The 25,265-nt window shown below is 54.6% G+C and overlaps 1 protein-coding gene across 3 annotated transcripts; it reads right to left on the bottom strand.

Annotated features, from left to right (window-relative positions):
- Positions 1-86: 86 nt before the first annotated feature.
- Positions 87-24,654, bottom strand: Nbr1 (NBR1, autophagy cargo receptor). Of its 3 annotated transcripts, none has more exons than XM_023718042.1 (22): positions 24,519-24,654; positions 24,215-24,329; positions 19,566-19,676; positions 16,127-16,189; positions 15,549-15,567; positions 14,529-14,551; positions 12,364-12,558; positions 11,986-12,063; positions 11,367-11,581; positions 10,833-11,000; positions 10,346-10,555; positions 9,637-9,796; positions 9,272-9,559; positions 8,573-8,719; positions 8,189-8,264; positions 7,689-7,799; positions 7,384-7,548; positions 6,171-6,609; positions 5,263-5,354; positions 4,760-4,817; positions 4,186-4,291; positions 87-1,537 (listed from the first exon to the last, which is right to left on the bottom strand). In XM_023718042.1, the coding sequence occupies exons 2-22, from the start codon at positions 24,254-24,256 to the stop codon at positions 1,364-1,366; spliced, it is 2,940 nt and encodes a 979-aa protein (XP_023573810.1). In that variant the 5' UTR covers positions 24,257-24,329; positions 24,519-24,654; the 3' UTR covers positions 87-1,363. The 3 variants fall into 3 exon arrangements, with proteins under 3 accessions (XP_023573810.1, XP_023573811.1, XP_004633861.1); XM_023718043.1 differs by lacking the exon at positions 24,215-24,329 and adding an exon at positions 24,029-24,101 and having other exon boundaries at positions 24,527-24,654; XM_004633804.2 differs by lacking the exon at positions 24,215-24,329 and having other exon boundaries at positions 24,527-24,654.
- Between the last annotated feature and the right edge of the window lie 611 nt (positions 24,655-25,265).

The raw sequence follows: 25,265 nt of genomic DNA, 5'->3' as shown, positions 1-25,265 counted from the left end.
GCGGCCCGGCCCCGCCCTCCCCAGGCCCCGCCCTCCCCGGCCCCACCCCCACGAGGTCCCGCCCTCCTAAGAATCAAAGTCCAGGCAGGCGGTTCAAAGAACATTTATTTCACCTTCCTTTACATGGTGACGGGCAGGTGCCGCCCGGGGGGTGACCTGGCCCATGGCCTGCCCGAAATCAACCCCATAACCAAAACCTGGCAGCAGCGTTTTAAATGAGGACAGGCTTGGTTGGCTTACAGTCTGAATTCTGGCTAAGTAGCACTGGAGATTTATACTGTAAATAAACCCATTACAACTAGTAACTAAAATTGCCATTTGTTATGCACACCAACCAGGTTAAATACTACCACTTTACCCACCCCTGCCCTGGTGGGCGGGGGCCAGAGTTCACGGTTTCTTAAGTTTTTTTTCCTTTTGGAGAATGTGCCTGCCCCACGGGTGCTCCTGCCCTCCTCCCAGGTTGGCTGACCGCTCAGCCCTGCAGGAGGCACTTCCGCTCTGCCTCTGGGGGGGCTCTCCAGGCCAGTCGCAGGGCCCGCTTTGGAGCCCACCACCACCGGTCCCACTGATTCACTTAGATCCACGCCACCTGCTGTCCACTCTACTGGAAACCAAGGCCGTCCCAGTATTAAGAAAAAAGGTAACTATTAAATTTAGTTTTCCCTTTAAGTAACAGGTGGGCTTTTTTCCTTCTCTACAGGACTAGCAAAATATTTCACACTAAGCTTCTCTTCTTAAATAAAACAACAGTATATGCAGGTTACAACATGGCCCCACTTGGCAGGTCCTGGCAGGGAAGCCAGCACCCCCCACCTCTTCACTTGAGATTTCTGCTAGGTGGCCACCCGGCTGTGCTGCCGGCGTCTCTGGAAGGTGGCGGTGCCCCAGGGGCTTGGAGGCAACTTCCTCCACAGCAGAGCTGGACACCACCACATGGCTATGAGACTCAGGGCTGACTGCAGAAATCACGAGTATTTGTGGAAACAAACTCCAAGATTAATTGTTTTTAAAGACTGACAATTAATAGGTAGCCCCGTTAAAAACATCCACATGAACCAAAGGAAAATACTCAACTTCAGTACAAGCAGAGCGAAAAATGGTTCTAGAGGAAATTCAAGGTGCATTCCTCAATGTGATAAAACAGAAGCACTTTACCCAAATCAACTGAAAAGCTGTCTTCCAACTACTCCTCCAATTCCTAGTGAAGTACTGGTCTTTGATTCGCTTCAAAAATACTGTAACAGATACTGTCAGAAAATCCAATGAAGGGCTCTCTAGAGTTTCACCAGATAAAAAACCCCACGACGGCCTGCACCCCACAACCCCAAGGGGAGCAGGAAGCGGTGTCAGCGCGCAGCCCTCAGTGGCGCTGGCTGTACCAGTCATTGTTGCTGAGCTGGAGGAGCTCGGTCACCACCTGCAGGATGTTGTAGTTGTGTTTCTTCAGCAGCCTGAGGTTCAGCTGCCGGTCGCAGAAGCCCATTTCGAAGAGGTGAGCCATCAGGGCCGCTGTCTGGTGTTCCGAAACTACGGGCTGTGGGGAGACAGGACAAGCATGGGGAGTTTTCTCTGGTGTTTCTGGCTTGCCAATTTCCCTGGTCTCCTAAATCACACGTCATTCCAGATGTGCGCCAGAAATAGAGATGGGCTGCGGGCCGTCACCTCTGTACCCGCGGTCTGCGGATCCGAGAAGGCAGGGGCGTGCCTTCAGGGCTGGGCGGATGCTTTGGAGGGCGCCTTCCGAAGGAGGCGGTCTGCGGCCAGAGGAAGGAAGGCGAGCACCACCACTGGAGACGGCGCCTGGCGGTGTGCAGAAACAAGGCACGGGCCTCTCGGGGCCTCTCCAGGCCCCCACCTCACACGGAGCAGCCCAGCAGCAGCAGCAGCAGCAGCAGCAGCAGCAGCAGCAGCAGCAGCAGCAGCAGCAGCAGCAGCAGCAGCAGCAGCAGGACTCACTCGGGAGGGGGACGGTTTCTGCTCTGCCCTGACACCTCCAAGTCCCCATACTCTCATGTGGACACGCAGCTCCATTGTACCCGCTGTGCAGGCCGATGCGACATCACCTCTGCGCCTCGCCCACACATGCGCCTCCTCATCTCAGAGTGGGCCTGGCCCTCCTGGTCTAACCTTGCCACGTACACAGCACCTGCGTTAGCTGCTTCCTGCCGCCGAGATCTTCCAGCTGTCACCCGGCACACGCTGGCCATCCAGAGGAGGATCCTTCAGGCTCCCCCACGGCCAGCTCTCCTGGGCTTCCCGCCTGAAACTGTCCTGGTACTGCACACACCAAGTATTCTGATCCCACTCACCCTGTCCCCTCCCTTGCTCTGTCCACACCAGCGTCCCTCCACTTTGGCATCTTTTTTAGAGTCCATACACTAGGGACAACAGGAGACATGCCGTTGAGTCTTATTTAGCTCAACAGCATGATTGCCAGATCCACCCTTTTCTGCAAATGACAGGATTCCGGTTGTTGTTTTTTTTTTTTTTTTTTTTTTTTTTTTTTTTTTTTTTTTTTTTTTTTAATATTTATTTATTTGTATGCGTGGCCAGCTCAGCCCACCAGGGGCCGGGGCGGGCTGGCATGTGGTGCTGGGGGTTTGACCGTTGTTCCTTGTGCTTTGCTAAGCTTGTTCTAAGTAGGTGCTTTGGACCACTGAGCCATCTCTCCAGCCCAAGGATTCCGGTTTTTGTTGTGGCTGAACACTCAGGTTTGAGGTGGATGTGCCCGGAGCATCTGCGCACTCGCCTCTGAGGCCCTGCCGCTGTGCGGTGTGGGACGCAGGCGTGGAGGCTCTCAGCGTGCTAGCTTTCTGAGGTGTGCACCGTGCGGGCGAGTGCCACCCAACCTGCAGCCCAGACCTGCTTCTCTCCGTCAGAGTGCCAGGCTGCAGTTACCCCTGAACGCTCGCTTGGGTGTGAGGCGCCAAGGCGTGCGCGTGCAGACCCGAAGGGCTGTGTGTGCCACAGGTTCGCTGCCACTGGTCTACACCAAAGAGTGCAACAGCAGGACCACACAGGTGCTTCAGGCCTGCAGTGGTGGTGACGACTATCATGCTAGCACTTGGGAGGCTGAGACAGGAGGATCACCACGAGTTCAAAGCCAGCCTGGGCTATAGTGAGTTCAAGGCCAGACTGAATTACATCGTGAAACCCTTTTCCACAAAAGACAAATAAAAAGCAGCTTTATCTTTAGCTGTCTGTTTTACCAGGGGCTGACCTCAGGACCTTGCGCTTGCCAGGTTATGCCATGGAGCTGTCTCCCAGCCCTTATCGCTCAGTTTTTGAGGCAGCTGCCTACTTGCTTCCACACTGGCTGCGTAGACAACACTGCCCCACCAGCAGTGCAGGAGGGCCGCTCTCCGCAGCCTTGCTAACACTCAGCTAGTTAAGACCTTCGCACATTGAGGATGGAACCCAGGAGCTCGGCGCCTTTCGTGCCGAGTGCCCTGCCAGCATGCCTGGGCCGGGCTCCCACTCGCACTCCTGCTGATCCTGCAGTCCCGGGTTACACTACAGGTGTGCACCTCATGGCGGCTGCACGCGCCCCCCCCCCCCTTCCACCAACTCCTCCCGGCTACCCATGGACTTTTTTTTGTACCGGGGATCACACTCAGGACCTTCCACTCACCAAGCGGACACTTACGCTGCTGAGCTATCTACCCCGCCCTCCCATGGGCGTCTTCACCCCCTCGGTCAAGCCTTCACGCTGTGGCGGAGGGTGAGCACGAGGCCGGCACGGTCAGCTATGTCACCTCCTTTCACCTACTCCCCAGCCTGAAGGACAAGCCCAGGCCCCGCGGCTCCCACTTGTCTCTGCCCAGGTCTCTGGCCCTGGCTCATGCCACCCACGCTCCTCTCCCAGTCTTAGTGAGCCCTGCTGTGGCCTCTGGGCCCGAGGCAGGCGCAGTGCCACCTTGTCTTGCCTCATTGGTGCCTGTCCACCTGGCGGTGTCCCCCAGACTTCCTCCTCTGTGGTTCTGGCACTGAATGGGTCCCCACATCTGGAGCAGGTCTCTGCACTCAAGGGCCTCGTCCTTGCACCTAACGTAACTTGGCTGACACCAGGCTGGGAAGCAGTAAGGCTCTGTGTTAACCGAAGACCAAACCTAAGGCCTTCCACGGCACATTACTAGCACTAGGCTTCAGGAGTCAAGAGCCAGAGCGACAGCTGGTACTGACCTGGGCAGTCACTGGGGGCCCAGAAAACAGGGCCTTGTATGCAGAGGCGGCGACAGACAGTGCACCCTTGACTAGCCCTCCTGCGATGCTGCTCCCATGCGGAGGCCTGTGGGGGGAAAGCCACATGCCTTACACAACAGGTGAGGATTCCGTGAAAAAACCACCCAGGGTAAAGAGTGGGACCTCTTCCTATTAGTTCTCTGCCTGCAAATCTTGGCTGCTATTGGCTTGGCTGTGCTTAGGTGAGGAGGCTCCAGGACCTTCCACTCCCCCGCTCCCCCACAGCACTTGGGGTCACACACAGGGCCACGGACCTGGGCTCATCTCAGAGGAGGCCCCTCACAAGGTGGAAGGAGCTTCGGGGAGGGGAGCAGGGATGCGTCTGGAAAGCCTGGCTACAGCATGCTCAGCCTTGTGGGCACAGGGCAGAAGTGGAGGCGTGCCTGACTTGGGCACTGCACACTAAAACCACTGGTGCCCTTGCTACAGAGCACGGTTCAAAAGGAGCAGGCCAGCCAGGAACCAGGGCCTCGCTGCCTGCTGATGGGAGGGGAGGAGGTACACAAGCCGTTACCTAGAGTGCTCCCAGCTCTTCTGTCTGCCAACTGCCAGTCCTGGGGAGGCCCTGGGCTCTAAAAGCAGAAGAGCTGTTGGTTAGACACAGCACCCATGGCACCCAGTCTGCAGGCTCTGCTCCTCTGGAGCTCTCTGGGGTGGAGTGCTGAGGGGTCTGCATGGAGATGCACTACTCAGCAAGGCAAGACAGGAGCCTGTCACCCCACGGCACAGCTATACCAGTGCTCCAGCACTTCTGGGCTGGTGCTTGGGGCGCGGAAGTGGCTTCGAGGGTGCACATGCCCCATCCTGCCCAGTGCCCACACGCTGAAGGCTGCAGAAGCACAGGGCTCCAAAGCCTGGCTCTCCCTTCTTGCTTGGTGCCTGCCTCTGCTGGAATCGCCCCCAGATCCTCAGCTAAACCCCAGAGAAGCTGTGTGGTGAGGGGTGGCCAGGCCTAGAGCTGGACTCTGCCAGGCCGTCTCCCAGGAAAGGAGAGAGGACGCTCACAGGCGGCATTACCTGTTCGGATCTGCCCGGGGATGGCAGAGGTTTCTGGCACGGTGACCAGGACGTCCATGCCTGGGGAGGAGTGCTGTGCACACACCGAGTGCCTGCGGAGGGACAGATGGGACATGGACAGTAAGTGGATAAACTGGTGGTGATGGGGACAGTCACAGCAGCACGGCAGTGCCACACTATAGAGGTGCACAGTCTTGTGCTCACCCAGGACCCAGGCTTGAGGGGCTGCTCCTCGTTCCCCTCGTCGGCCACCATCCAGCTACAAATGTCAGCCCTGGCTGGGCAGTTTTTAACTACAGTGCTGGGGACGGAAGCCCCAGGCTTCACTGCGCTGCACCCCTTGCCCCTGGCTCATCTTGAGACAGGGTTGGATTAAATTGCTGGGCTGCCCACGCGTGGCCATCCTCCTACCTCAGCCTCCCAAAGGGCTGTGACAGGTGTACACCTCCACATGCTGCCTAGTCCCCAAGAGCTGGTGCTGGTAAAGGCAAACAGCCAGCTCCTGGGGAGGGGCTGTAGGTTCTAATCAGGGCTGCAGCACTTCCTGTGGCAGTAGCGGTGACTGGCGGGTCCCTGGGCGTACCCAACTACCTGCTCCACTCTAGCTCTGGAGTGGGCGTCTGCTGCCTTCCCCAGAAGGAATATGGGAAGGCCCAGGAAAGCTTGTGCTTAGCGACTGGCTCTCAGAAAGTCAATAAGCAGGCGGAATCTGCTCAGAAAATCAAGGTTGACTACTCCAAGTACTTCCTTAAATCCCAAATCCACAAACACTGGGAAATACAACTTTTATTCATCTAAATAAGGACTTCACTACATGCAAAGTCTCTTCCGGTGCTGAAGAACACAATTAAGACCAAGCTGGCTGCTCCCGCTCTGCTCCACCCCAGCGAAGCGGCTGTGACCAGTACCTGGGTGGTGCCAGCAGCAGCCCCATCCCCTCAGGGCCCAGGGGCAGCGCCTCCCGAGCCTGTGAGGTCTCCAGGACGTCACTGGGGCCGTGCTCCTGCGGTGGGATGTCCCCTGCAGGGAGTCGCGCCCCAGTAAGAGTTCCAGTCCCAGGGGGCTCCTGCCCAGCCTCCAGCCCCGGCTCGCCGTCAGCCCCGCGGGCCAGGCCTGGCTGTGAGAGTGCAGAGCTGTACATGGAGTCCGCAAGCGGGCGGCTAGTGTCAAAGCACTCGGGAAGGATGACGATGTAGTCCTCCGAGGAGGTGGATGACTGGCTCTGCACCTCGTCCCCGAGCTCCTCCTCCTCGTCCTCCTCGTCCTCCTCTACTCTGTCCTTGGTGAGACGAACGATGTCCTCCTTCTCGTCCCCCAGGGGATCCTCCAGAGGCGAGGTGAAGTTTACTGAAGGACACAAGGAGCCCATCTGAAAGGAGGAGCTAAGAGCTCCCCCTAGTGTTGCCCATGCCTGGGAAAGCTCCGCCCTCGGCACTGCAGACAGAAGCCATCTACTTCCCCTTAGGCACAATTTGGATTTTTACGTTTTCTTTCATTGAGACAAGGTCTTACTACGTAACTAAGGCTGGCCTGGAAACTGCAGTGATGCTCCCGCCCCGGCTTCCCCAGGGCTGGGATCCCAGCATGCCCGGCTCTAACCTTCTGAGTATACAGCTGCTACACCTACACGCAGCCTGGGGCTCCTGCCAAGAGTGTTTTTTTTTGTAACGTATTTAGTACTGGGTCTACAGCGTCTCACTACACAGATAGGACTCGTAGGGACCCTCCTGTTTTCGGCCTCTCAAGTGCTGGGATTACAGGCACACATCACCACGCCCCGTTTCAGTCAATGGCTCGAGTGCTGTGGGGGTGGGGACTGAACCCCAGTTCTTGCGCCTGCTGTTATTTCTTGAAGCGGGACTTTCCTTGGATGCCTACTTCTCCTTACTGTCTGTCCTCACAGAAGGACCCCTCCCTACAGAGCCCAGCAGCGCTAGCCACTACTCCCCGGGGGTACAGCCAAGGCCTGGGCCTGGAAGCACGTCCTGCTACGCCTGTGTCTCTTTCTAGCAAGAGCAGTCAGCTGGGGTACAGGCTGCCTGGAGACCTGACTGAGCCCCTAACAGCAATGCTAAGGCCCCCTCCATGAAGGGTGCCAGGCGCATGCAGGGCGATACTCACGCTGCGCAGCCTTTTGCCTGCAGGGTGGGTTGTGGTCTGGGGCGGCATCCAGGGTGAGGGAACGGATGACAGTCTCACACACAAACTGGGTCCCACTCAGGTCTTCCTCTGTGTCCTCCACTGTGGTGACACTCTCGGCCTTCCTCTTCCCTGGAGCTGTAGCACCTGGAGAGTGTGCGGACTAGGTACGGGGCTGGGAGCTAAGGGCCCCTCAGCTGGTACTCACAGCCAGGGAGCCAGGGAGGGGCAGCACGAGCAGGGCTCTGCGTGGCAAGGGGACGGCGATGCCGCAGACACAGCCTTACCTGCAAGTGCTCTGCACCCTGCCCCTTCACACTCTTCCCGGATCTGGCCCAAGCCCGGCTTCTCCAGGAGTGGACTGTCATGTGGCAGAGGAGACATGCAGGGAGTCATATCTGAAAATGACCCACTGCTGAGGCAGAGGCAGAGGCGCCAGGGCACCTCTCCTTCCACAGTGGCCCAAAGCAGCTGCCTCAGCTTCCTCCTCCTGCGGCTAGAGACCCAGGGTGCTCCTGCATTTCCGGTAGGTACGGACCCCAGACCCACTGCTCCCCAACAGTTCCCTGGCCTGGAAGGCTGTGGCCAAGGTCACAGGACAAAATAAAGGGCTGATGGGAGGAGGTACATAAGGTCCTTTTATGGCCACGCAGCTTCCTGCAGGCAACAGGACAAGTTCAGGTGACGCTCTTCTACAGCCCCCAGGGAGAAACCCTCAGCACCCGCGGCTGTGGGATAAAGGAGAGGCCCCAGCCCCAGCCCAGGCACAGCACTTTTACCCACTTACCCACAGGGGTGTTGTGTGGCACCCGCTCCAGCTCCTGGACGATGTTTATGTCCAACAGCTCGAAGGACAGCAGGTCCTAGGAGACACGGCCCGTGAGGCTGCAGCAGCCCGGCCCCCACAGCCTCTGCTCCGCGCAGGCGCTCAGCCACATGGGCTGGGAGCGCTCTGGTGGCCAGGAGAGGCTGCAGGGATGCACAGGCCGCATCACACCTGTCCCCAGTGCCTCGCGCTGCCGCGCATGCGGGGGCACAGCAAGGCCAGACTGCACTCCCTCCATTTGAGAGCTGTGTGGGCGTGTGCTGAAGACAGCCTGCCCTGCGCGCTGAGTGTACGCGGCTCTCTACCCCCCACCTGTGCTCACACCCCCAAATGCTGCGCCCGCACCTGCGCTGTCAGGAGGTCCACAGACGGGATGTAGAGCTCCCGCTCAGTGGCCGCACTCTGCGTCTTCTGCAGTACACAGGCCCCTGTCCCTTCTGTCCCTTTAGTTACTTCGTCCAGTGGGGTTTCTTTAGCCAGGAAAAAGGGCTCCTACAGAGATAAGCATTGGAATAAACAAAAAAGCCACTGCTAATCTCTGTTAAAAAAAAAGCCAAGCCTGGTGACATAAGCCTGTCTCCCAGCACTCTAGAAGACTAAGGGAGGAGGCTGCCAAATTTGAGTCTAGCCTGGGTAACTGAGTGAGACTCTCAAAGAGCTGGGGATGTGGCTCAGACTCGAGGCCCGAACTGCAAAGGCCCTGGGTTCAATCTCTAGTACTACAGGAAGAAAAAGAGTAAGGTGCTGGACACACTGGCAGGACGCCACAGGGCCCCTGGGCTGCGGGACCCCGGGGGGGGGGGGGCTATGGACCCCAGCCCCTTCCTCTCTCTTTGCTCCCCACTAGTGCAACCCGACGGCCCAACCACAGACCTCTGCCTCAGGTGCTGACCACGGATGGGGCCTCTCCTGAGCATTCGGCTGGCCGTGGAGCGGCACGAAGCCACAGGCGCGCTTGCCTCAAGGACCTGGGGCACTTGGTCTCTGTCTCCCGCCCACTCTGCAGGAGGCCCCTGGGCACACAGGCCACGTCCGCACGCTCACCTCCTGTGGGCAGCCGAGGCCCGCCTCACTGGAGCCACACACACCCGCGTGGGTATCGCTGGGGTGCTCCACAGGGGCAGAGGCGTCCACCACGATGCTGCACCAGACCCGAGGCCCGAACTGCTGGCCATTCTGAGCCAGGCGCCAGTGGGATGTGTAGGTCCCCTCCAGGGCTGGAGCAACGAACTCCACAGACACCACGCCCACGTGGCCAGCCTTCAGGAAGGGCACCACGACGTCCTTCCGCTCCGCAGATGCCAGCGTCAGGTTCCCCCACATGAACTTGAGCTGCAGGCGCAGGATCGAGACAGGCGTTCAGGGTGAGCGTTCCCACACCAGGGCCCCGTCTGACGGCGGGAAAATACCTTGGTGTCCGCGCTCCAGTTGACTGTTCCTGTGTTCTTCATCCTCCAGTGTTTGAGGAACCTGGTTCCTGGCTGGAGGTGAGTCCCATCTGGCAGGTTCTCATCCACAAAGGCGGCACTGAAGGTGGGCAGCAGCGGGGCACTGGGCCGCAAGGGGAGCCTGAAGGAGACGCAGAGGCTTAGCTGCCTGTGTGGCACCAGGGCCTCAGCCCCACAGCCAGAAGCTGGCTGGGCCTCGGGGATGCACTGTGTGCACGAGCCTGCAGGGCGGCTGACAGACGCCCTCCCCACCTTTGCTTTCTTCTTCCTTTTATGCTGTCAGGGCATCGTGTGCCAGGTAAGCACTGGCTGCTCCCTGCATTGCCTCAGCACAGCCCACAACCCGCCCGGTATGTTCCTTCTGAGCTGAGGCTTTGTGGCGAAGGCAACTCGCCAGCCAGCTCTGCCCACAGCAAGGGCAGCCCCAAAGCACCCGCCAGCACAGTGAGGGTCAGAAAAGGGCAAGAGCAGGTGTCAGTGTGAGCAGGCTTCCCTGAGTGGAGCAGGAGCGGCCAGGTGGGCTGGGGCTGCATCTCTGGGCCCAGCTACTGAGGAGGCCATGTCCCGAGGGCTGCTGAGCCCAGGGGTTAAACAGCAGCCTGGGCAACCGGGCACACCCTCCCAAAGGAAAAAGAGATGGGGGCCACACTGTCCTGAAGCGTCTGCTTACCGCAGGGTGCTGGGCTGCAGCAGGCTCTCGGGCCGGCCCGGAGGGGATTTAGGACTCTGAAGCCCATGGATCGAGCTCCACAGATGAATCTTTCTGTGGAGTTTAAGCTGCTTTTTAAGTTCCTTGACCTCTGCTTTCCGCTGTTTCTTCTCAGCTCGCAATCTTTGCTTTTCTGCTTTAAGAAAGTTCTTATCCACCTGTTTCTGGAGCCTGTGAGATAATAAATGAGCATCTTCAAGGAAACTGTACTCGCAGACAGACAAACTGCATGGAGCTGCCTCACCCACCACTGTCTCTCAGCCACCACTCCCGCATCAACACCTTTGGTGTGGCCTACCTCATGGCCCAGTGGCAGCAAAGAAGTGGGGACAGAGGAGACTGCATGCCCTGTGATGCCACACATCCCAGACTGCTCTTTTATCACCAGCTTTTTGTGTGAGCACACCAAGAAGCCAGTCAGAGAGAAGATACTGAGCCCTGGCTTTACCTGACTTGCTCCAGGGCGGCAGGGAGTCGAGGTACAGGAGGCTTGGGGTGGGAGAACAGCTCCGAGGTGCTCAGGACGGGTCTCCGCAGCTTCAGCAGCAAATGGTTGGCCTCGTGGGCGTAAGGGCCTGCCTCGCAGTCCTCACAGATGTTGTATGACGGGCACAGGCTGTGGGGGAGGGGCATGCCCACGGGACAGAGACACTATCTGCTCCACTTCCAGCTCAGGGCAGGCTGAGCCCACCCACCCGTGCCCATGCCAAAGCCCAATGCCCCTGATTAGGCTGATGACCCCCGACCTGTTCCTGGGACAATGGGACAGAAGTGGGAGGAAGCACGATTTGAGGGCATTTGCACAGCAAAGCTAATCCTTAGCACTCTGCTTTGGGGAGTGCAGTTTTGGTGTTGCTCTGTGACACGGAGTGGGCTGAGCAGCAGCTTCCCAGCTTTGGGAAGAGTGGCCCGCACGTCTACTCCGTAGCCACCGCGGCCTACACAGCGGATGTCCTTCCTCCCTGGGACACCACACACTCACCTGCACTGGTAGCGCACGCCCACGATCCTCCTGTGGCAGCTGCTGCAAGCAACGTGCCAGCTGAAGAGGTTTTCCGGCGAGAGCAGGGTCTCCTCCGCAGCAGGCATGGAGGCATCGGAGGCACAGGAGCCCAAGGACGGGCTCTGGAGGACAAGCTTCTCACGCAGCCTCTGTTCCAGCTTCTCCACTGTCTCCTTAACCACTTGCTCTCTGAACTAGAACACAAAGCAGGAGAACTCAGCAGCAGTACTGGAAAGAGGGGCAGACGGAGTGGAAACCTTCGCGCTTCTGGGGTAAGCCACTAACAAGCACTGAAGGAAAACGTGGAACTGGGCCAAAGGCACCAGAAAAACAGCTCAAATACGGCGCCAGGCAGGTGCGCGCCATCTTCCCAGCCCCAGAAGGAGTCCGAGAAGCTAGCATCCAACGTCTTCCTTCCAGAGCACAGATCTCTACCCCAATCCGGACTCCTTTTCTCTGCTCTCACGCATGCACGGCAGATCTGCTCAGGCTGGGCCTCCAGCTTCCTCTCCCTCCCTCCCACCACAGGCAGTGGCCGCCTGTCCTCGCCCCCACCCTGTTGCTGGAATGGGCAGAAGGGGACACTCAGGACACTCACGGTCTCCAGGTAGCTTGTGAACCAGCCCGGAGGCCTGTCTGGAGTGTGGTCCAGGTCACCCTGAGCAAGTGGCAACGGCTGCGTGGAAACACAAGGAAGATTGAGGTGGTTAGTTTTGCTGTTTGAAGTCAATTTCGCACTGTTTTGCTATGAGGTTTTTCCTGTGGGCTCTTCCCAGTATGAGGCTTCACAGCCACTCAGCAAAGTAAGAAAGGAAAACAAAGTGGGTCCCCTGCTCAGCTCCCTCCTTAGACAAGCACCAGCGCAGCAGTGGGGTCCGAGTGCCAGGCTGGCCGGCAACAAGGCTGAGTGAGGCCGCGGCTACAGGCCAGGGCTGTGTGCCAAATGCTGCCCTGGGTACCTTACGTGTCTGTGTACCTGGGCTGATGGTGTCTCTGGGCTCTTCAGCTCCGGCCCCACAACCCTCACCAGCGAGGAATAGTGAGCGAGTGGCTTCTTCCCCGGCCTAGAAGTGCGTCTCTCTGCTCCCTCCGGGGTCAGGGCTTCGGCGGCAGCAGCAGGGGGCCCTGCGTGGACCTGCATCTGCAGCTGGTGTCCCTGCTTCCGCGCCATCTGTAGAAGCATGAAAAGCCAAGCACACTGCTGAGGGCAGCCCAGCACGCGCGGCCTTTCAGGGTCTCTGACTGCACAAGGGTGGGAGGCAGGCTAGAGAACGCCAGCCTCACAGTACTGGGACTAGCACCAGCCAGGCCTTCAGAGGCGCTATGGCCTAGCCCAGCCCAGCTTTGCTTGATTGTGAAACAGGTTCTCACTAGCTGGCAGGCTGAGCATGAAGCTATGGTGACACTCCTGCCTCAGCCTCCCACAGCGTTGGGGCAGAGACGCGTACCACCATGCCTGTCACCATCTGTGAATTCTAGTATCAAGTTTCCAAAAAAGAGTCAATGCCAGACAGAATTTGACAAACCTAAAAAAAAAAAAAACCAATCTGAGAAACTTTAAGCGAGCTCCTATAATGGTTTTGGACCTGGGAGTCAAACGCGGGGCCTCTCATTTGCCAGGCAGGTGCTACGCCGCCGAGCTGCATCCCCAGCCCTAGCTCGCATAATTATGCATGTACTTTTCCATTAAAAGTACAGGCAAGCAAGTTAAAGTAGGCACATTTTTTTTGAATAAAACCTTCCTAAAAACCCTACTTTGCAAATTACTTCAAGAAACATTAGGGGTTTGGTAAGGTGCCTTTGGGTCCATGAAGGTACCTGGGGCCAGGCCAGTGGAGTACTAGCTCCCGAGTCACCACCCATAGGTACTGTTCTTCCACTTATTTTTATACACTAGACTTAAACTCCCTTCCTCCCTCTTTGGAAAGAGTTTCACTACATAGCCCAGGCTGGCCTTGAACTTGTGATCTTCCTGCCTCAGCCTCCCCAGAGCTGGGAGCACACATGAGCCGCCACGCCAGCCCACAGGACTGCATTCCCAGGTAGCTACCCAAGGCAACGGGTATGCAGCCTGGTGTGGGAACCATCTCCAACAGATGCAGTATGAGAATGGTAAGGCAGGCTGGGGACAGCCGGGGCACAGTGATGGCCTTACTGAGGCCCTGGGTGGATCACCAGCACCGAGAATCATGCAATGCCCTGTGCCTGGAGAGCTGCGTTTCTCGGAAATACTAGGAACCAAGCCCAGGGCCTCGTGCACGGCAGGCAGCTCTCTACCACTGAGCTATATCCCCGCCAGCACTTTTGATTTTAGAATTGAGACAGGGTCTTGCTAAGTTCTCAGGCTGCCCTCCAATTTGCAATCCTCCTGCCTCAGCCTCTGGAGGGGCAAGGACCACAGGTGCATACCATGACACCACTGGAAAATGACTCAGTCAGGAACAGCTGGGTGTGGAGGTATACCCTGTAACCCCAGCACTGGGGAGGCTGAGATAGGTGGATCCTGTGAGTTCCAGGCCAGCCTGAGCTACCTACAGAGCTCAATGCCAGCCTAAACTGCATTGGGAGACCCTGTCTCAAAAAGACCAAAAGAAAAAAAAAAAAGTGACAAGGAATGGACTTTGCACTGTGGCAGCCCCGCTCTGCTCCGTCCCCTGCTTGCGCTTCCCAGCACCCAGTGAGTCAAGGCACAGCCAGGGCTCTGGGCCAGCATGGCACGCGGTACCGGAGATCGAACCTGGATCCTTGCACTCGCTGAGCAGGTGCTCAGACCACCAAGCTAACTCCTTGGCCCTGCTTTGGCTTTTTTTCTTTTTTTAATGGTATTTGGTTGTTGCAGGGTCTCAATGTACTGCTTGGACTTGTGGCGAGCCACCTGCTTGCAGCCTCCCACTGCTGGGATTACAGGCGCGCACCACCATGCCCAGACTCTGCCTGGCTCGGCCTGCCCTGAGGGCAGGACTGGAGGCATGTGGTGCCGGGAATCAAACCATGGTCCCTGCAAAGCACTTCAGTCCTCTGAGCTCTCTCACTGGCCCATTGCTTTGCTTTCTGCAGCGCTACTTAGCTACACCCTTAGCCCTCAAGTTTTTCCCCAACAAACAGTTTTTTAAGTCATTTGACAAGATGAAATACCATTACCTTAAGCGCTTCTTCATATTCTCCTAAAAAGACAAAAAACAATACAGTGTCATTTCCTCACCAGCCCTTAAGATCGTATTAATAGTCTACCCTAAAAATCTAACGTGTGATACTGAAGACTGTAGTTAGTAACAAGGTATTGAGTTCAAATTTCATTTTGTTTGTAATTAGGTGCACCTGAACTTGCAGCCTCCTGCCTCAGCCTCTGAGTGCTAGGACTACAGGCAGATGCACCTGGCTGTGTTCAGAACTCCTGCTGAAGGAGATGGCAGGGGCTCTTGCCAAGGGCCACGTGGGTAGCCACGTGTTTCATTCTGGTAGCAACTTCCTTGCATGTAGCTTTCATTGTGTGCACACAGTCGTGCTGCTCTGGGGAACCCTCAGCTCACAGTCCCACGAGTGAGCAGCAGCTCCAGGTCCGGATGACTAGCTCCCTTCATCCCTCTGTGAACAGAAGCCACTGCAGACCAGTTCTCCTCCCCACACCGCTCTCTCCTTGCTCCTGGAGACGCCAGCTGGCTGCTCCTGCCCCGGCTTGCTCCCAGCAGGCTGAGTGCTGGTGAGGGCCCGAGCTCTGGGCAATGCCTTCCTTTCTGCTGACCACCTGAGATTTCTGGCCTGGAACCTGAGCTCTCACCAGAACAGGGCTCCTGGGAGAAACTGCCCTCCATGGCCCAACCCAGCAAGCGGCCGCGAGATGCCTGGGAGGCCTATGCTCATTTGCAGACAGACACAGGCGCCAGGCCAGAGTGTCTGTCTCCCGGAGGGGCCACAGCCCAAGTCAAGAGTCTTCCCTGAAAGCTGTCCCTGCGGTTCGTTTCAAGGCGCCAGTCACGTGCAAAACCACGCAGTCAGGAGTCCCCGTGCAGTGTGACATGTACACAGGTAACACGGTCACCACAGGGAATGACACCCACTCAACGACTCTGAAGTGACACTACGTGGCCGCAGGGAAATGGAGGCACCTCAGCCAGCACCCGAGGCTCCTAGTACAGGTGCAGAGGTTCTGTCTGGGCTCACCTTGGCTGTTGATGGAAATCTGTAAGAGAAGAAAGCAAAGGGGAGTCCTAGGCGGCCCACCACCAAGCACCGCCAACGTGAGGACTGCCTCCCCCAGGCCAGCTTCGCTAGTGCCCCTTGCGAGCCGTGAGCGATGACTAAAAGCTTGCACTGTTTACGCACTGTGCCCTCCTTCACTCCGGGGACGTGAAGAGGCGGCAGCTCAGCCTCCCAGTGCTGGGGTGGCAGGCGTGTGCCCCCCCGCCAGCTGACTCTCAGTCACCTTGCAGACACTCTTCAGTGTTCCTCCCTGCTTCCCAACTCTACCTCCGCGAGCTATCAGAGGCACGTTTAATTACCACACACAACATAAATAAGATTCTGAACTTTTCAAGCCCCACATCACCCGGCCAAAGTAAGAACTCTATCGTGGCCCAGCGTGATGGCACACACCATGATCCCTGCACCTGGGAGGCCGAGGCAGGAGGATCTCTGTGAGCTCCAGACCAGGGTGAACTACAGGGCAAGTTCCTGTCTCAAATCCCCCAAAACACTCTTTAATTTGAACACCTAACAATGTGGTCCTTAATGTACTTTACCTCTTCATTCTCCTCGTCCAGGTATTTTATTTGAATAGTGTTCAGATCAAAAGAAACCTTCACCTGAAAATAAAATGTACATGTTATTATTATTATTATTTTTTTTGGCGGAACCGGGGATTGAACTCAGATCCTTGCATTTGCCAGTCAAGCGCTTATCCTACTGAGCCATCTCCCCGGCCTATTATTATTTTTATTATTATCATTATTATTCTTTTGGTGATACCAGGGATCGAACTCAGGATCTTGTGCTTGCTACTGAGCGATCTCCCTGGCCCCTATTATTATTATTTATTTATTTGTATTTTTATGGAAGGGTCTACAGGGTGTTCAGGGTCTCGCTACTAGGAGGGACTGACTGGTTATGATCTGCCTGTTTATAGCCTTTTGAGAGCTGGGATTACAGGCGTGTGCCATCATGCCCAGTCTTAAAGTGCACATATTATAAGATTAAGGCCCCAAAAGGAGGCCATACATAAAGCTAGAAATCAGAAAAGGCATTCAGGGCTGGAAGTCTAGCTCAGTGTAACAGTGCTTGGCTCCACACATGCGGTCCTGGCTTCAACACCCAGCACTGCCAAAAGAAAGAGAAAGAAGAGAAAAGGGGCAGGCGTACCTGCCAACTTAAATGGTAAGCATTCTTTTTGCTGGCTTTACACTTTCAATCCTAACCCTAATGAGGCTGAGGCAGAATTTCGAATTCAAGGTCAGCTGAGCTACAAAATGAACTCAAGGTCAACTTGGCTGGCACAGCAAGATCCTGTTTCAAAAAAAAAAGCCAAGCACTATGCAGCATGTCTGTAATCACAGCACTTGGGAGGCTGAAACAGGAGTATCGCCTCAAATTTGAGGCCAGCCTGAATTATATAGCAACATCATGCCAAAAAAACGCCAAAAAACCTGCAAGAGTTGGGCATGTGGCTCAGGGGTGGAGCATTCGCCATTCACTTAGCTAGAGGAGACCCAGGATTTGATCCCCAGTACCATAAAAAAAAAACAAAAACAAAAGCACTATTAAGTCAAACACCACCACCAAGGAAAAACATCTGTAACTGCACACAGAGCTATCAAGATAACAAAGACCATTTGGGAAAGTGCTCTTGGCAAACCAGGTAAGAATGGGCAAAAATGTACAGACGATTCAGAGGAGGGAATGAGAACACTTAGCATAGGAGAAGCTCAACCTCACATGGTCAGAACAACGCAAGATAAAAAAGATCACCTCATCAGAAGAGCAACAAGTGTTTTCACTAAAGCCACACCAGCCAGGCATGGTAGCATAACCCGGTGATCCCAGCACTCGGGAGGCTGAGGCAGGAGGACTGCTGGAGTTCTGGCCTACAGAGTGAGCTCAAAGCCAGCCTGAACCACACAGAGAGACCCTCTCTCAAAAAACCTCCAAACAAACAAACGTCGTAACATCCAGTGTTGTGGAAACTGCAGGGCACTGACATAAAGGTTTTCAATTATCATAAAGGTTCTGCAAAAATCCCGGCAGCTATCTCTGAACACTTAAGACCTGTGCCCTGTGCCCTGACCTCAGTTTGCCCTACAAAGTAAGGCACAGGGACTCAATTCCTCTAACTACTTTATAGACATATAGAGAAAAAACCCTGAAAATCTTTCACTAAGGGACAGTTAACTGGGTCACGGAACCAACAAGGGCAGGAACGTTGTGGCTCCAGCTTGGAAAGGAGAGGGCTGGACCCTGACCTGCTGCCGGCCGGCACTACATGCTGCGGCAGCAGGCACGCTGGCTGCAGGGACTCTCAGCAGACCGTAAGACCCACCAGCAGGTGGCCAGGTGCACAGCTGCGAGCCGTCCTTACCCAGCATGTGTGAGGCAGAGGGGCACTAACACTACGTGTTTGGACGTTTTCACTTCCTAAGCAGGCACATCTCGCTTGCTGCTACGGGGTAGGCACCTGCAATACCAGTGTCAGGGAGGCTGAGGCAGTGAGGCCAGCGCTACAGAGCGAGCCCGACTCAGAAAAACGGAACAGCCGAGGCAGGAAGATGAAAAGTTTGAGTCCACCTGGGCACTCAGGAAGGCCCTTGTCTTGAAATACATTCTTTTTTAAATAAAAAAAAAAAAAAAAAATGAAATTTACAATGAAAGAGAAAGACAAACTATCAGCTCATTCAACTAGTAGGAAAGGAAAATTAACCGGTCTGCTCTTCAGATCATCTGATGCACGAGACTGAGCTGCTTTCATTTGGAGCCTCATTCTCACTTGAGTAGCTCAGACTGGCCTGTAGCTCCTGAGCCTCCTGTCGTAGCCTCCCGAGTGCTCAGTCTCCAGGCGTGTGCCACAGGTCCAAAGAACCAACTCTTCTCCGGACACCCATCCTTGTAGGAGTAGAGATGCTGGAAGGCAGAGAACCACACCAGCCTACGTTTGAAGGCCTTGCTGCTACTGTCTTACAGATATGGTCTCGCTGTACTGCCCTGGCTGGCCTTCAACTCAGGGGCCTTCCCAGCCCAGCCTCCCAGTTGCTGGGATTATGGGCACGCGCCACCTCGCCTGGCGGCCTCTTCCTTTTGTAGTCAGTACCACAGCAAACCAGGGCCAGCAGGCTCTGTGCGGGTGGGCGTGCTCGGGAATGAACTTGGGTCTTCTCATCTCCAGCTCTTTGCTACTTAGAGGCAGGGTCTCGCTAGATCACTATGTTGCCCAGGCTGGAGCGGAACTTTCTTTTTTCTTTCTTTTTTTTTTTTTTTTTTTTTTGCGGAACTGGGGATTGAACTCAGGCCCTGCACTTGCCAGGCAAGCACTTATTCTACTGGGCTATCTCCCCAGCCCTGGGGCTGAACTTTCGATCCACTCCTCCTGCCTCAGCCTCCTAGAGTGCTGGGATTACAGGTATGTGTCATGACCCAGGGCTGACGGCAGGTTTTTATCAAAGTTCTGTGAGATAAACAGAGACATACATGAAGTAAAACATTCACTACAGTAAGCCCAACAAAATCAGAACAGTCCAAAGGGCAAATCATGATGAGGAAGAGGAAAAGCGTTAGCAGAAGAAGGTGGGGACAGGCTGCTGTGTAAGCACCTGGCATAACAGCAAGCAGGGTGCTTGCACAACCTTCCACACGCCGCCGCGCAGGCAGCTCAGAGCAGCAGACCTGAGCTGCTCCCGGAAGGAGAGCACTCCCTGGGGCTGCCTGGGGCCTGCCTGGGGTGGGGCCCAACAGCACATTCCTCAGACTATGGTAGGCTTTCTAAATCCCAGCTCACTTAAAGAATAATTTCACCTTCTCTTTCTAAGCTCTTCAAAAGAAACATGCTCATCTGCTCGCTTGATCGGGGCACACCTATAGACCGAACCCAGAGATGGTGACTCTGACAGGCCTAACAGGTACGCGAGCTGCCAAAAGCAGATGCCTGTGGAAAAGGTTACCTGTGCTCGGACCCCAGAGACGATAACGAATACTCACCATAGCTTCAACATCAGCCCAGGTGGTGTTTTCTGGATCGGAAACCAGAAAGCTCTGCGTCTCATTTTTGAAAGTCACATTCAGAGTAACCTGGGGTTCCATGCTGCGGGACTAGAATTGAGAGCAGAGGCGGGAGAGAGGACACGGCACCTTAGAAAGTTTATGTGATAAGTTGCACAAACTTCATTCAACAAATACTTGTGAGGCCTCAACATGGAGAAGGCTTGGAACACCGCGGTAAATAAAGCAATGTCCCTACTTTCACAGACACAATCTAGCAGGAAGCCAAATCTATTATGTGGAAAATGTTCCTTCTAAGAAACATATTAGTGCTCAAATCACGCCACATACCACAAAAATGGCTCTTCTAGAAACTGTGAAGCAGAGGGTGGTTGTGTGTGCCTGCACTCCCAGCTACTTAGCAGGCTGAGGCAGGAGGATCTTAAGAGGCCAGAAATTCAAGGCCAGTCTGGGCATCACAGTGAAAATGTCTCAAAGAAAACTAAAGAAATAAAGCCTGCTGAGATTGACCACATGCACAGAAATCATCTAGCATTTGTAAAATCTCGAGGATTCTATTGCACTTCGCAGAGCTTGGTTAAATAAATACAGCAGGAAATACCAAGATGGGACTTTCATTCTCCTAAGACTCCAAAGTGATACTCTACATTTTTCCATGTCTTTTCTTAACTTGAGCAGTACAGGTCTTTTAGTAGAGCAATTTTAATGACTTAGAAGCCAAAACACTCAAACCAAGATGCCCCAAAAGGGTATCGCTCAACACTAGACGTGACTGTGCTTTTGTAGTTTACTGGTTTCCTAAGAATGAGGAATGAATGCCAAACACACACAAAATGGAGAGCAATGTACTTTTATCTTTTAGGGACAGAGTCTAGTTATCTAGTTATTCGGCCCAAACTGACCTGGGACCTACTATGTAGACAGAGGCTGTCCTTGAATTCCAAGTGACTGGCCCACCTGCTTCAGGTTCCTGAGCGTTGGAATTACAGGCATGCACCAACATGCCCTGTTCAATGCACTTCTTGTAAAAACAAAAACAAAAACCTTGGGCCACAGATGTAGCTCAGTGGTACAGCACCTGCCTGGCAAGTGTGGTCCTGGGGTCAATTCCTTATACCAAAAGAATGGTTTTTTCCTGAATCCAGGTTAGCAGTACACGTGGATCACACCCACCACAGTGTCAGTACACATCCCTAACACAGCTGAATCCTCAGTCTCCTTCTCTCTGAACTCCTAGGTGCATGGAGGCGCAACGGTGACCTCAAGGCCCTAAGCCCTCCAACACCCGTGGCCTGATGATGCAGGGACCCTTGCTGGCTAACGCTCCAGCCACTCATCTTCCGTGTGGACATGTGGTGCCGGGAATGCGCAAAGGGCCTCCCGCACGCTAGCAAAGTGCTCCAGTGCGGAGCCACATCCCTGGCCTGTTTCAGATTCGAGACAAGGTGTCTCACTAAGTTGCCCAGGCTGGTCGCCAACTTGTAATCCTTCTGCCTCTGCCTTCTGTGCCCTGGGATCAGAGGAATGCACCACCACATCCTAATAGTATATTATTCTTTAAAATATCTATGTATTACGGTAAAAATTACCCTTATACAAACATGGAAAGAGCATAATGACTCCCCACGGGCCCACCCCTGACTCCCACACCATCACCAACTCAGGACCACGTCAGAGCAACGCCTCTCACTGCCTGATGAGGGACAATCATTTCCCTGAGCTGGGACTGAGCCCAGCGCCTGCAGCAAGCTGGGAAAGACCTGACCCCGCCCCCACCCCCACCCCCACCCCCCTGTGCTGGGTTCTGTTTGGTACTGGGGACTGGACCTCTGCACTGAGCTACATCTCAGCGTTTTTATTCTTCATTTATTTTTGAGAATATGGTCTATATACTTCAGGTTGGCCTAGAACTGAACAATCCTCAGCGTTCCTCAGTGTTCTTTTTACTTCTTGAGATAGATTTTTGTTAAATTGCCCTGGTTTGGCTAAAATTTTCCCTCCTTCTGCCTTAGCATCCCAGAGCACTGGGATTACAGGCATGTGTGACCATGCCCAGCTCTTACTGGATTATAAAAAATGTTATAATCATAAAAAGTGTTAAAAAGTAGACAATTCCTAAATCAAATATCCACTCCAGTCAAAATTTATTTTTAATTGAGAATAATGTTTACTGACAAGTTGTGTCTGTCGCATTGGCTTGCTTTTATGGCTTCATGAAAAAGAAGTTGTTTTAACCCTAAACTGGACTAAAAAACATATTTTTGAAACACAGGTCTTCTACATAGTACTGGGAATGCGCAAAGGACCTCCCGCACGCTAGTAAAGTGCTCCAGTGCGGAGCCACATCCCTGGCCTGTTTTAGATTCGAGACAAGGTGTCTCATTAAGTTGCCCAGGTTGATCCTCCTGTCTCAGCCTCCCAAGTGCTGGGATTATAGGTGTGTGCCACCAGAGCCACCCAGGAGCCACCCTGCTGGCCCATCAGCACAATTTTAATTTGTGGCCATATACAGCCAAATTCTGCCTCAGGCACAGAAGACAATAGATAATCAGGATTAAGTGCGCATGTTCTAGAGCCCTCGGGGAGAGGACTGGCTTCTAGACGCAGCTTGGGGACAACAGCAGCCATGCCTGGGAAGTGAGGCAGCACATTCTGGGCATGCCCATCTCATCTGTGGGAGAGGGCTGTGCCCCTGCCTTGTGGTGCTGTTACCATATAAGAATCAAGTACAAAGAGTGCACAGGGCAAAGGTTACAGATCAGGGGAACAGGGTGTGCTGGCCTAAGACACCATGGTTTAATCCCTGGCACTAAAACAAAACGAACGTGCAAGTTCTTTGAAAATAATATTCAAATACAAAATTATTATAATAAATTGGTCTTAAAAAAAAAAAGTCTTCAGGAACTTGATAGTTTTTCACAGTGCTTTGTGACACTGTCATTTTGGGCTTTTTGAGATAGGATCTCATTATGCAGCCCAGCCTGACCTCCGAAATAACGGTGATCCTCCTGTCCCAGCTTCCTGAGTGCTGGGGTTATAGACATGCGCCACCATGCTAGGCTGACAGTCATTTTAAGGATCTTGAACTCTGGTGATCAGAGTTCATTTCAACCCCAACACTAGAATGTTTTTTCCATTCTCTGCCTTCATCTGAAGGCAGATGCACCACCAAAATAAAGCGAGTGTGCAGCCCCAACCCCGCTGACAGCCACTATCCACTCACATGGAATGCAATCCTTGGAGTCCTTACACTTTGGGGGAAACAACACAGAACGTTGGGCAAAATATTAGAAAAATGAGGGCTGTCCAGACAGCTCAGCGGACTAAAGCGCCTGCTTAGGCAAAGCGCAGGGACAGGGATTCCATCACCGGCTCCACATGCCATGCCAGCCCTGCCCCCAAGGCATGCTAAGATGGCAATTGAGACTGGGCAGCACGCCTGTAATCCCGGTGCTTGGAAGGCTAAAAAAGGAGGATCACTACAAGTCTGATCTGCGTAGTGAGACTCTGTAGACCCTGTACTAAATACATTAAAAAAAAAATTAGAAAAATGAAGTGACTCATGATGTATTCTACCCAAGGTGGAAACCTGGAAATACATTCTCACTTCCCAATTCCAAGGAGCACACTTTCACACCTGGAATGTCTGAAGGAAACTAATCTCAAGTGATACCATTAGAAATAGCTCCCATACTTTGCAGCTCATCCGGATGACCTGCCAATGGGAGGAAACAGGAAGTGGGATATTCTAGTTTAGCTCGTTTAGTCCAGATCTTCATTAAGAACTGCCTATTTCTGGGGCCGTGCGGTCCCTGTGCTGTGCTGAGCTTGTTCTAAGTAGGTGCTGTAGACCACTGAGCCATCTCCCCAGCCCCGCGCACACTGAGTTTAGATCAGTGTGATTTTAGATGGCAGGTTGTCTCACCACTATTCTGGTCACAACACTGCCGTGTGTCTTTTGATGATTTTGTTTGTTTGTTTTTTGAGAGATGGCTCAGTGGAATAAGCGTTTCACTGGCAAGCACAAGGGTCTGAGTTCAATCCCCGGTTCCGCAAAAAAAAAAAACAAAAAAAAAAAACTGCCTACTTCTCTCTGGCTTACATAGGGGAACAGTCTTCTTTTGTTGTTCTTATGTTTTTATGAGACAGGGGCTTGCTCTGTACTTAAGGCTGGTTTTGAACTCATTACAAGCCCAGGCGGGCCTCAAACTCGAAGCAAAGCCTCTCCAGGGCTGGGATTACAGATGTGTGTCACCACACCGGGCTATATGTGAAAATCTTTCAATGGGCGCATTCATTTTGAACTCGTGGAAACCCCAGCTTCACAACTAGCCCCATCTGTTCCTTTAGGTGTGAAGCAAGCACAGAGCAGTCGGGTCACAGTGGCCCAAGCCTTCAGCTTTGTTAACTGAGGCCACTGCAAACCCAAGCCACTGACTCACCTCCACTTGGCACAAGGCAGCTTTTCCGCTACGTCGATTTTCACCCTGAACAAATACCTTCCAAGCAGCCGACCTAGGAACTCGAGTTTGGATTACGGGCTACAGCAGGAGCCTGAACGGCTCTCCGGGCCTTAAAACGCGTGACCTGAAAGTTGCATCTTACAAAAAGGGACACCAAGCGACTATCAGAAGGAGGATGGGAAGCGGAAGACGTGCGGGCACTGCCATTCCTCTCCTCCAGACCTAATCCTCGGTGGCCAGGTCTCCTACTGCCCCAGGACTGTGTCACCGTCCCCGAGGCCTCCCTCGGCGGTCGGAGCCCCGACCCTCCGCAGCCCGGACCCTCAGGACACAGCGGCCCTGTCGGCGGCCCCCGCGGGGGTCGCTGCCCCTCAACAAGGAAAAGTCGCAGCTTTTGGCCGGTCGGCCCCCCGACTTCCTCCCGTCCGCCAGCGGCGACGACACCCCGCCCCCGGGTCACCGCAGCCACTTCCTTACCCGTTTCCCGCCCCCGGGGGGCGCCTGCCGCAGACCAGCGCACAGACCTTCCGCCGCCAGCTCAACCGCTAACCCCTGCGGGGCGCCTCTAACATGGCGGAGAGCGGAGGGGCCCAGTCCACTGTCGCCTCCGAGCTCCTCAGAAGACGATTGGGTTCTGTGGCTTGTCTTTCAAACCCACCTACCTACTTATTGGTCGAGGACGCGCCGTCGGGGGCGGGGCATAGACAGCTGACCCTCACAACAATAACAAACCCAAGGGTGGAGGGGCGGAACTGCACATGCGCAGGCGCGGGCCGCCGCGCTTGCCCTTCCCGGCCAGTGCCCCTCCCCCGCGTTCCTGCGGGTCCGCGACCTTGGAGGACGGGGCCGGGACTCGCGGGGCTCGATGGGAGTCGTAGTCTTCCTAGGAATTCTAGGCTCTTCAACATAGCCTCTGCTGGTAAGAAACAAAAGCTCAATAGTCCAGGCCATAGCTATTGACGTGTATCACCGCAAGGCGGTCTTCAGTCTATCAAATGGGTTGTGATGGGAGTCGTGTTCGTTTCTGGAGTTGGAAGCTCCTCTTTTTAGGACTACAGTCTCCCAGGCACACTAGCAAAAGCCTTTCTTTTCGCAATGCATGTCGGAATTTGTAGTTCTGTCCCTCGCGAGCCCTTTATTTGCCCAAGCTGAAGACCTCCTTGGCAGGACGGGTAGGTGGGTGGGGCTCCTTGTCGAGGCTACGTCGAGCATTAGT

This window comes from Octodon degus, unplaced genomic scaffold (genome assembly GCF_000260255.1).
Source record: "Octodon degus isolate 3935 unplaced genomic scaffold, OctDeg1.0 scaffold00056, whole genome shotgun sequence".
In the NCBI taxonomy this organism is placed as follows: Eukaryota; Metazoa; Chordata; class Mammalia; order Rodentia; family Octodontidae; genus Octodon; species Octodon degus.
This window is presented reverse-complemented; position numbering and strand designations above follow the sequence as displayed.

Bases quoted from the DNA above. Each gene is read 5' to 3' on its own strand.
- Nbr1 (XM_023718042.1), bottom strand. From the start codon at position 24,256: ATGGCAGTGCCCGCACGTCTTCCGCTTCCCATCCTCCTTCTG. The intron at 9,560-9,636 runs GTATTTTCCCGC...CTGCGCCTGCAG, and splicing joins ACTGGAGCGCGGACACCAAG to CTCAAGTTCATGTGGGGGAA. The intron at 8,720-9,271 runs GTGAGCGTGCGG...TTATCTCTGTAG, and splicing joins GCCTCGGCTGCCCACAGGAG to GAGCCCTTTTTCCTGGCTAA.